At 39.8% G+C, this 11,461-nt stretch overlaps 1 protein-coding gene across 1 annotated transcript in view; it reads right to left on the bottom strand.

The window, feature by feature from the left end:
- Window positions 1-1,187: 1,187 nt before the first annotated feature.
- The window catches only part of LOC143510048 (transmembrane channel-like protein 2-B), a 69,251-nt gene continuing 58,977 nt past the window's right edge, over window positions 1,188-11,461 (bottom strand). The window contains exons 6-20 of the mRNA XM_076999037.1: window positions 10,260-10,406; window positions 8,987-9,077; window positions 8,799-8,880; window positions 8,495-8,601; window positions 7,887-7,985; window positions 7,647-7,789; window positions 6,675-6,822; window positions 5,847-6,041; window positions 5,431-5,610; window positions 4,553-4,714; window positions 4,061-4,189; window positions 2,469-3,877; window positions 2,059-2,137; window positions 1,760-1,853; window positions 1,188-1,547 (exon numbers count right to left, since the gene is read on the bottom strand). Of these exons, the coding sequence (XP_076855152.1) occupies window positions 3,806-3,877; window positions 4,061-4,189; window positions 4,553-4,714; window positions 5,431-5,610; window positions 5,847-6,041; window positions 6,675-6,822; window positions 7,647-7,789; window positions 7,887-7,985; window positions 8,495-8,601; window positions 8,799-8,880; window positions 8,987-9,077; window positions 10,260-10,406 (1,555 nt within the window). The 3' untranslated portion in view covers window positions 1,188-1,547; window positions 1,760-1,853; window positions 2,059-2,137; window positions 2,469-3,805. The remainder of the gene's footprint in view (window positions 1,548-1,759; window positions 1,854-2,058; window positions 2,138-2,468; window positions 3,878-4,060; window positions 4,190-4,552; window positions 4,715-5,430; window positions 5,611-5,846; window positions 6,042-6,674; window positions 6,823-7,646; window positions 7,790-7,886; window positions 7,986-8,494; window positions 8,602-8,798; window positions 8,881-8,986; window positions 9,078-10,259; window positions 10,407-11,461) is intronic.

Below are 11,461 nucleotides of genomic sequence, written 5' to 3'. Positions count from 1 at the left end.
CACTAGTGGAGGTCCTATTCCCTATATCACTAGTGGAGGTCCTATTCCCTATATCACTAGTGGAGGTCCTATTCCCTATATCACTAGTGGAGGTCCTATTCCTTATATCACTAGTGGAGGTCCTATTCCCTATATCACTAGTGGAGGTCCTATTCCCTATATCACTAGTGGAGGTCCTATTCCCTATATCACTAGTGGAGGTCCTATTCCTTATATCACTAGTGGAGGTCCTATTTCCTATATCACTAGTGGAGGTCCTATTCCCTATATCACTAGTGGAGGTCCTATTCCTTATATCACTAGTGGAGGTCCTATTCCTTATATCACTAGTGGAGGTCCTATTCCCTATATCACTAGTGGAGGTCCTATTCCCTATATCACTAGTGGAGGTCCTATTCCCTATATCACTAGTGGAGGTCCTATTCCTTATATCACTAGTGGAGGTCCTATTCCCTATATCACTAGTGGAGGTCCTATTCCCTATATCACTAGTGGAGGTCCTATTCCCTATATCACTAGTGGAGGTCCTATTCCTTATATCACTAGTGGAGGTCCTATTCCTTATATCACTAGTGGAGGTCCTATTCCCTATATCACTAGTGGAGGTCCTATTCCCTATATCACTAGTGGAGGTCCTATTCCCTATATCACTAGTGGAGGTCCTATTCCCTATATCACTAGTGGAGGTCCTATTCCCTATATCACTAGTGGAGGTCCTATTCCCTATATCACTAGTGGAGGTCCTATTCCTTATATCACTAGTGGAGGTCCTATTTCCTATATCACTAGTGGAGGTCCTATTCCCTATATCACTAGTGGAGGTCCTATTCCTTATATCACTAGTGGAGGTCCTATTCCTTATATCACTAGTGGAGGTCCTATTCCTTATATCACTAGTGGAGGTCCTATTCCCTATATCACTAGTGGAGGTCCTATTCCCTATATCACTAGTGGAGGTCCTATTCCTTATATCACTAGTGGAGGTCCTATTCCCTATATCACTAGTGGAGGTCCTATTCCCTATATCACTAGTGGAGGTCCTATTCCTTATATCACTAGTGGAGGTCCTATTCCTTATATCACTAGTGGAGGTCCTATTCCTTATATCACTAGTGGAGGTCCTATTCCCTATATCACTAGTGGAGGTCCTATTCCCTATATCACTGGTGGAGGTCCTATTCCTTATATCACTAGTGGAGGTCCTATTCCCTATATCACTGGTGGAGGTCCTATTCCCTATATCACTGGTGGAGGTCCTATTCCCTATATCACTAGTGGAGGTCCTATTCCCTATGTCACTGGTGGAGGTCCTACTCCCTATATCAGTGGTGGAGGTCCTATTCTGCCTTGGAGAAGTCCTGGAGGAAGTAAATGGCCATAACCTGGCAGTGGCCCCAGAGACCTGGGGATTAGTGGGCGGGTCACTGGAGCCCATGGATTTTCATCAGCCAATGGCATGTCCTTCTCGAAGGGAACTCTTCCACTGGATGCTGTCACCCCATTTACCATTGATAATTCATGATCAAAGGGTGGCCTTGGTGGTTTATCTAAGGTTCAAAGAGGAGGAAACTTAGTATGCATATTCGATCAAACTCTAGCCTAATTAGTTATCTAATTCTAAAATGAGAAATCATGAAGACTCGACTGAAAACCTTTGTTCACCAACACCAGTAAACAAAGCACCACTAAACAAGTGATCACATTAACAAGCCAACAGAAGCCCAAGAAAAAGATCAGTGAAGTACACAGCCATACTGACATGGAGGACATCGTGGCATCAGGGCTCCGTCGAACAGATCATCATCACCCTCATCCTTCATCACCTTCTTGGTCTTCCTGTTCTTTTCTTTTTCCTAAAATCAAATATGATTCAAACATGGCTAGAGTATATAGTTTGAACAGATAAATGCAATCCACCAAGTGTATCAGATTAATTACTTAACAAATGAATAACATATTAATTAACAAAATTGTCAGAGGATTCAGACAATCGATTAGACAATTTTTTTGCCATGATGAAATAAAATAACGAAACTATAAATGGATTGTGACACACACTTTTTCCAACCTCTTTTTCAGCTCCATGTTGGTTTTGTGGTAGCCTGCAGAGACCTTCAGCAGGTAGTAGATTACCAGCCTGCACAAACCATGAAAGCTGCATCTGCATGTTTCTATTCATGAAAGTTTCTATGGTGTCTATGGCGTCATTATGGTGTCAAAATCAGTGAGGACCATGTTCTTTCTATGCAAAACCTAGTATACACTTATATTAAAGATCGTTGCAAGGTCAATAAAATATTTCATGAATAGATATCTGAAATAGACATTACTAGTAGCTGTATCATATTTCTTAGATATATTATACGTACCCTGAAGAACATGATTTTGTTGGTAAACATAGATCAGTCTTGCTTGCACATAAAGCATGGAGAATAAATGGTGTGGAGATAAAGTCACCAAGCACTTACATCATAAATATCAACATGGACATCATGACTCCTGGGTTAAATACATAGTTGATTGTAGTTTTCATAAATGCTGGAAACTCCTGGATCATACTGGTGAGCACGTCGTACATCTTATTTCTCCCACTGCTCAGGGGACCAACCAGTGTCAGTAAAGGAGTCAATAAAGGATAAAGCCACTTCTTATGTGTGCATGGATTGGACGGATGTATGGACAGATTGATTGGTTACCTCCCATTGCCTGACTGACCCATAAGAATCCTCAACCTAGCTATAAATGAACCCAATTTGAAAATATTCAGAGATAACTGACAATTTACTGATAATATCTCTGCAATTCATGGGACAGGTATGAAAAAATATGTTGAGGTGAAGGGTGGTGTGTTAGGTATGAATATGGAGTAGGTTGAGGTGAAGGGTAGTGTGTTAGGTATGAATATGGAGTAGGTTGAGGTGAATGGTTGTGTGTTAGGTATGAATATGGAGTATGTTGAGGTGAAGGGTGGTGTGTTAGGTATGAATATAGAGTAGGTTGAGGTGAAGGGTGGTGTGTTAGGTATGAATATGTAGTAGGTTGAGGTGAAGGGTGGTGTGTTAGGTATGAATATGGAGTAGGTTGAGGTGAAGGTTGGTGTGTTAGGTATGAATATGGAGTAGGTTGAGGTGAAGATTGGTGTGTTAGGTATGAATATGGAGTAGGTTGAGGTGAAGGGTGGTGTGTTAGGTATGAATATGGAGTAGGTTGAGGTGAAGGGTGGTGTGTTAGGTATGAATATAGAGTAGGTTGAGGTGAAGGGTGGTGTGTTAGGTATGAATATGGAGTAGGTTGAGGTGAAGTTTGGTGTGTTAGGTATGAATATGGAGTAGGTTGAGGTGAAGGGTGGTGTTTTAGGGATGAATATGGAGTAGTCTGACATTTTGCTAGGGGCAAAAGTTTCTTAACTACACCAATGTGTGTCGGAGGTATGTAGGTGCACATGTACAGGACCTGAAGGGACCGCAGTCAAAGGACGGAGACAGAGTCATGATGATGATGATGACAGGAATCAGACAGAAGAAGAGCACAAACAGAAGGATGCCCATGAAAACGTTGCTGGTCCGTGAGGCCTGAAATATTCTTTTGTTGGGAATATTGCTGGTTTTTAAAGCCCAGCATTGCAAGTACATTGAAGTGACCAGACGCAGGATATTAATACTCATCAGTCCTGGACAGAAGAATGTACCCATCCTGAAACACACACACACACACACACACACACACACACGTGATCATGCATGTGCACACACAGATATTCAAACACAAATATGCGATCCTCAAATTACTCAGATTTTACACATTCTTACAAGACCATTCCCTGGTTGAAAATGATGGCGAGTACATTTGAGCTGATGTCAAACTCTCCATAAGATGGCTGCAAAACAAGAAACACAAATATGCTCACATTATTAAATGAATGGCATAATGGTAAAAGGTGATTGGTTAGGTGCTCCTCCTCCATGCCCCTCCTCCCATTCTGTAATTAAGTGTGTCCCTGGATCAATGCACATCAGAAGTGAAAATCACACAAAGCAACAAGGAAACAGCGAGAGCTCACATATATGGCCTCCAGGTCCCAGCACCAGCAGTAGTTGAGGTAGCGAACAAGCAAACCTCTGATGATGTCTGAGACCAGGATGCTGAGATACGCCACTTGCAGATCTGATACTATTAGCTTCAAAAACCCCTAAACAGTGCAACAGAAAGTAAACATTGCAACATATTATAGGAAAAAATTAAACTGAGTAGAACTGCATGACAAAAACAACTGCAATTGGTCTAGAAAGTACCAGGATTGCTATTGTTAACAGTGAAGAAACGTGACATTGTAGTACACTTTAATATGATGCAAACTGAATGAATAGTGAATTATTCCAATGTATTTTGCAAGGGCAAGAGTTAATAATTTTCATCAACATTAAATGTACAAAAAGCTGCAGTGGAGAAACTTAAATTTGATTTACATGTGGTTAAATATGTTAGGCTAAATATATTCAGGCTGTGCAGTTGGGCATTAAAACAGTATCAGCTTGTTCAGGTCAATACCCACAATGCCCACTTGGGTCTCCCAGCAGGGTCCCCTGATGACATCGGCAGGGTCAGTGTGTGGCGGGGGGATGTTCTCCGTCACGTTGTAGTACAGTGTGTAGTTTTCATAGTACTGCTGCAGAGCAAAGTTGCTTCCATTCTTTATCATCATCTCGGTTTGTAGCTGTAAACGTTAAGCCAAGAAAAAACTTACGAATTCTAAATACTGAATTTTTTTTATGTGAACTCAGTATACTAATGCACTTTTATTATGTGTTTGGTGTCATAAGAGGGGTAATGTGCTTTAAGTGGTTCATTGTTGCTGTTTATTTACAGTTGTGTTGTTTTGACTGCATTTATTTTAAATTAAATTATTTGATTCTGGCTTTCTTCTTGCTATTACTGTTCACATTACAAAATAATGCCTTGAGCACACGTCTCCTGAACCCCTTTTAATGATAATGAGAAAAGCTTCCATTACAACGTTCAATTAATCTTCTGTCATCATGCAGAAAGTGCTGTCACTGACAAAAGACACAATTCCCAACACTACGGCAACACAGATATTCAAAACAGCAATATCTTAACTGATCTGAAGTTCTAAAGATGTAATCAACCAATGAGAAAACAGTAATTACCAAACAAGGACTGTTACTTCCTAGTGATTATATCACTTAGCTGGACTCCATTGGAGGACAAGAAAGGATAGGTATTTGTGCAGCTGGATCATTCATTAGGTATAACCATATACTCATAGAACAGAATTTAAGAACGGGTCTTTGTATTAACACCAGAGTCTAGACCCTTCTGTACAAACGTACATGTAAAACATGAGAAAATATCCTACCACAGTACCACATTCATGGTGCACAAAAAAATTGTCGTTTAAGTCTATTGTACCTGGTCAGTGACATCTCCGATCACAGTAAACACAAAGGTGTAAATGTTGCCCACGAAAAGGGCAAACAGGCGACTAAGCTGCCACCACAGGGCAACGCGGGGGTGGTAGTCTTCCAGCTCAGAAATGCCCTCAAACAGAGGCGGGATAAACATGCCTAATAGTGCAATGACAACCTCCACCTTTGCAAGACATGACAAGCTTTATTAGGAAAAAAATTATTAACAGGGCATCATAAAACCAACAAACATATTAACATAAATATATATTAATCAATGACAACTTAAAGGGGAATAAATAAGTGTATAAACAGTAGGCTATAAGTATGCACAGCTTCATATTTGGAAATGATGAAATTGCAGAACAATCGTCAACAAACTGGCAATTAAGAGCAAAAAATAAGTCAGAAGACATTTACCTCATTTTTCTGCAACCAGGATACTTGACTGCGATCCATTTTGGAAAACTTTTGCTGTCTTTTTGCCACAGTATATATAAGATATCCACTTCCTGTCAGGCAGGACAGGATTAGCACGTTGGCGACAAAGCGCAGAAACCACCTTTTATATGGGTTCTCGTTCTTGAAGTGCCTCAAGTCGTCAACTAAAGATTCCTGCAGGCACAAAGGCAAAGGTCAGACAGAGCCTCCCGATGTCCTGAAATCTGGCATTGAGGACCACAAGGGACGGACCATGCTCCATGCTTCTCACGCAGTGTCTAGTGAACAGCACTGACCACCAGAGCAAACTGGTCAGAGCCAGAGAAAAGAGCCGCAGCTCATTTTCAGCTGTAGCTGGCCTATGACTCCTTGCATGCTGCACACTTTGAGATCATTGACCCCAGACTTGGAGATCCACTGCCTTCCATAGTTAAGCCTTCCTGGCTCTAATGTTCAGATGCTACTAAAGGTCTTGTTTGACTCGATAACATTTGGTAGACTGTATTCAGCAGAATGGTTGATCTTCAGAACAGGAATTAGGCGCGCCTCACTTAAAGTGTCAACCCTCAAATGCACGAGTTGTTTTAGAAGCGAATTGGCTGAATAATTTCTGATGCGTTTCCGACATTGCCTTTCAGCACATCTTTTTGCATATTCTAACATGCCTGATTTGACCCATTAGCTGATCATCAAAACCTGTCATGTTCATAAACAGTCAGAGGGAGGTCATTCTGATAAGCTATTCTATTATCTTACGATTAAATAATTGCGTGAGTAACTGAAAGCAGAAGATCTCGTTCTTCTGACCTTGAAGCCAAATGTGATGGCAGCACTCTTTTCTTCTGCTGTCTCCGTGTTCCCGATGACGTATTCCCAGCTTGTGAAAACCTTCCAGGAGAACTTGAAGACATCCTCGTCTCCAATGTTATCTGACTCACTCGCATTCTTCGCCATCCTATAAGAGGAACCGACAATTACCTAAATCAGAGATGTATGTTCATGATGTGTTATCATGACTAGCCACAAATTAAAGCAATGAATAAAAGTTCTTTTCCACGGGAGTTGACTGGGAAACATGTAATATAATTTCTGCATTTACAATAATCAAACTGATTACCTCAGAGATAACACAGAGAATTCAATAAACAAATATTCCAAGCAGGACAGGGACTCAGTAGTAATACAACAGGCTAACTAGAATAATCAAGAGTAAACCAAATAACTGAGAATATAAAATGCATACATACAAAAATAGACAAAAACAACAAAGGAATCATAAGGGTTTGACAGATAAGAGTGAGATGAGAGTGAGATGAGAGTGGGGTTAAGAGCACAGGGAGAGAAAGCAAGAGAATATGAACAATGAACAACTTACATTTAGACATAACCATATACAGGGCATGAAACAGCAACATAGAAATAACATAAACTTGATCTTAAACTTGAACTTGAACTTTGCCTGAGCAGTAACACTAATTAACTGTGACCCACATGGAAAAGATGCAAAGAATAAATACCAATAAGGAACTAAACAAAATATAGACGACTGAAACTGATCAGAGGGCAGGTATACCAACGACAAGGTGTGACAGACTGAACGAAGCACATAGAAACCAAAATAACAACATGATAGACAGATAGAGGAGGAGCTTAAAGGATCTAAAAAACAAGATTGACAGGTAGGGGTGGAGCCAGACGTGACACCTCTGAATAGAGTAAACTATAAACAGTCATCATATACAGCAATATCAACAGTGCTTTAGGAACAAGTAAACTTACACCCTGATCACTACCACCAGGATATAGATGAAAAGTATGAGTCCAAGTAGTAAATATGCCATGGGTAGGGGATACCCAAAGTATCCAATCTTTTCCTTGTTGTCATAGTAACCATAAAAGAAAGGAGAGTACTTCAAATATCCCTTTTGAAAACAAACAAAAGAAATTACTATTTGACTTTTCTAATCATTCTTTAGTATTATAAATTAAAGAATATGAAAAGCGTGACAACTTCCTCACGCCATATTCATAGAGGACATCAAAGTCCATGGCGCTGGCCTGCTCATTCCTAGGGATTGTTTTCCTCGGAATAGAGCCATGTGGTGCCCCCCACAGAGCCTCCGGGAAGAGAGAAAACACAAGTAATGTAACTCTGACTACACAGGTAAACACAGGTAAGGTAAATCTGTCTACACAGGTAAACAGGTAACATAACTCTGATTACGATGGCAGCTTGCCATCCACACAACTCCACAAATCCACACATGATAGAACATGTTTGCATTCTTACCATAAATTAAACATAGCCTATGTCATAATTTCAGTTCATTTGATTTAGCAAGCAAATTAACTACTAGAAACTAGCAGAGTAAAAAGTCAAACACTACTGACAGACAGGAAAACCGCATCATGATTATGCATCACGTTTATATGTTCGATTTAAATTTTCTTACTTGTGATTATATATATATACTATATATATATACTATATACCTAGTCAGTAACTCGCTTCTGTGAAAAAAGTTTGAACACGATACAATTGTTGAATTCTTCTAAATCACTAAGCACTTAATCTGTTTGTGTGAGTGGTTTCTGCAAAAAAAAAGTTTCACAAACCATCCATTTACCTCAGGAATTATGATAAGCCCCACCACTAGGCCAAGCGGAATAAGATTGGTGAGAAACAGCCACCTGAGGAAGATGAAGTAGGACGCCACCGTAGAGCCAAAGTGACCTGACGGGTGAAGGAGAGTGCAGGTGAGGGTCAGCAAGGTGTGTGTCAACATTACTGCAGGTCAGGCAACACACTGGAACTCCGTATGTGTTTGGTAGACTCCACGCAGCCTTTACAAATTACTATGTACATAAGAAAAACGAATATGATGAAATAAATACGAAGACCACATAAGAAGAAATTTAGATGCAACCAACTTTCTATTTTTTTTATTTTCCCTTGCCAAGGAGTGAACATCTTCTTCAAGTTTTCAAACTCTTGCTGCAACTTGTTCAGTTTCTATAATCACATAAAAAGAAGGAAAGGAAAGAAGCCACGACAGCATGATTAAGATACGACATGGTTTCTCAGAGCATGAATGTCTGTGGGTAATTCCAGGATCTACCTTGTTCATCATGGCTTTAAAAGTGTAGATGCTGGTCCCCTTCACATTGCCCATTACGGTTTCAAACGCCTCTATAAACTCCTGGGCTTGCCTGGCAAAATGACAATATTCAGTTTTTTGCATATTTGCATGATAGACAAAGCATAGGTTAATTTTTTTATGAGCTCAATTTGATTAAAAGTTTCTATCATGTTTTTTTGCTAACCAACCAAGTTATTCCCTAGCACCAACCATTCCTTTATTGCACCGTTCCTTGGAGAATGGCATCATTTTTTAGTTTGCAGATGTCATTAAATATTGCTTTTGAACAGCAAGGGCTTCTCCACAAATGAAACATACTGGCTTTCCTTGCATTGAAGTGAAATGATTTGCCATTTTCTCTCGCTGGATCAGTTTGCAGCCGAGTGCGAGACAGCCGGGATGAGAATCAGCACCTCTAAAACTGAGACCATGGTACTGGGCCAAGGGTGGAGAGCCCTCTCTGGGTCGGGAGTGAGTCCTTGCCTCAAGTGGAGGAGTTTAAGTATCTCGGGTTCTTGTTCACAAGTGAGGGAAGAATGGAACGAGAGATTGACAGGCGGATCGGTGCTGCGGCTGCAGTATTGCGGACGCTGTACCGGACCGTTAGAAGAGGTGTAAGAGGTGGCTGGGAAGAGGGAAACCTGGGTCTCTTTGCTTAGGCTACTGCCCCCACGACCTGAACCCGGAAAAGCGGATGAGAGTGGATGTATGGATAGATTTGCCATTTTTCTTTGAAAGATACGAAAGATACATTCATCGCTCATCTGCTATTTTTGCAAACTACACCTTATTGATGGCTATAGAATGAACATGCAATGATGGTTATTACAGCTGACTGGAAAATATTTTTTTTTTTACTACAGTTACTACATTAAGCTGAAATATATTGGAACTATAAACCCAGGAAATACCTGAGGCGTGATGGACCTTCTCTTGCTACTAGTACCCATACATAGTTTGCTGCTTTTCTCATTGTACTTTCTAGTTCTTGCTAATGAGCAAAATCAACTAGCTTTTTGCAGATGAAAGTATAGTATGAAGGTCAAGTTGAGGTCACCCACCTTCTTGTGACATCACAAAACTGGTCTAGGTCTGCAGAAGAGCAACGTAATGCTTTAGTCAAACATGACAAACTAAACTTAAGCCTGGTCCATGCTAGTTGGGCATTTTGAGTGCTACAAAGCATAACAACACTTCATGTAGCATCGATGACCCACAACCAGTAAGCGAAGAAGACAGAAGGCCATTTTACTTAAAGCTACGGAGTCTCTTCTTCATGTGCCATGGTTTGCTCCGCAGTGTGCCAATCAATTTCTTCTTCTCTTCCACTTCTTCCAGCAACTCAGCCAGTTCACCTTCCGACAGGGACTCGGAGTCCGAATCACTGGACGAGAGTGAGCTGCCAGAGAGAGAAACCAAAGGCCTCAGTCACCAAACCGCAGCCCACACAGTCTGGAGTGAATCGCACGCTCCATACGGATCTGGAAAGTTGCCGAGAGAAACTTGTTGATGCACAGAGTTGATGTGCATGTTGTTGATGCACTGTGATGTGGCAGACATTACAGGTGATACAAGATCAATAAGAGTTCATTAGAGCGGCATGTTTGAATATATTGGAAGCACTTCCAAATCTTCTGGAAGGCAAGAGGCAAAGCCATGCAAATGTCCAAAGGCTCAAAGCTCCATTCAGACAAAACCTTCCAACAATAATAAGCCACAGAAAAATTCACACAGCACTTTCAGACTCAATACTCAATCATGTCCAATGGAAATTTTCAATCATTTAAACATAATCTCTTAATTCAATGAAAATGCAGTACAACAAACTGAACGCAGATGAGATCGTATAATGGTGAATGCACATATGAAACATTTTAACACAGATCAACAAAAGGAAACAAAATTTTTTTTTTCCTTAGATCACTTTGCATTAGACTTTTCTTGATAAAAAAAATCATTACATAATAATAATAATAATAATTTCCATTATAATAATAATTTTTTTTTGTTTCACAGTTAAATGAATACATTCTTTTTGGCATTCTATGACTTTTCCAAAACCTTTTGATGACAATAAAGGACAAAAAGGTACAATGTAATTATTGCATTCTTTTTTTACTGTCCAAACATTTATACAATGTAATTTCATGATGTTTACATTTTTGGAAAAGAGTTTATCTTTTAAAATTAAACAGAAAAAATGTTTTGCCTGTATTCATAAAATATTAACTATTTTCAAAGCCATAAAACATGGAAACCTGACCACTGACATCTTGCTAAGCTGACAAACACGCTTTACATTGCAATGTCATGTAATGTACAAAATGTTACAAAAGGGATCGTTTTGTCTATTTTTGGTTCACAACAATTAAAAAACAAATGTTGCTGTGTTTTGTCTCATATTATTTTCACCTGTGATTGGTTCAAGTTCACATATTGTCACTATGTTCTCAA

This window comes from Brachyhypopomus gauderio, chromosome 3 (genome assembly GCF_052324685.1).
Source record: "Brachyhypopomus gauderio isolate BG-103 chromosome 3, BGAUD_0.2, whole genome shotgun sequence".
NCBI lineage: Eukaryota > Metazoa > Chordata > Actinopteri > Gymnotiformes > Hypopomidae > Brachyhypopomus > Brachyhypopomus gauderio.
The sequence above is the reverse complement of the archived record's forward strand: the minus strand, read 5'-3'. Positions and strand labels throughout refer to the sequence as shown.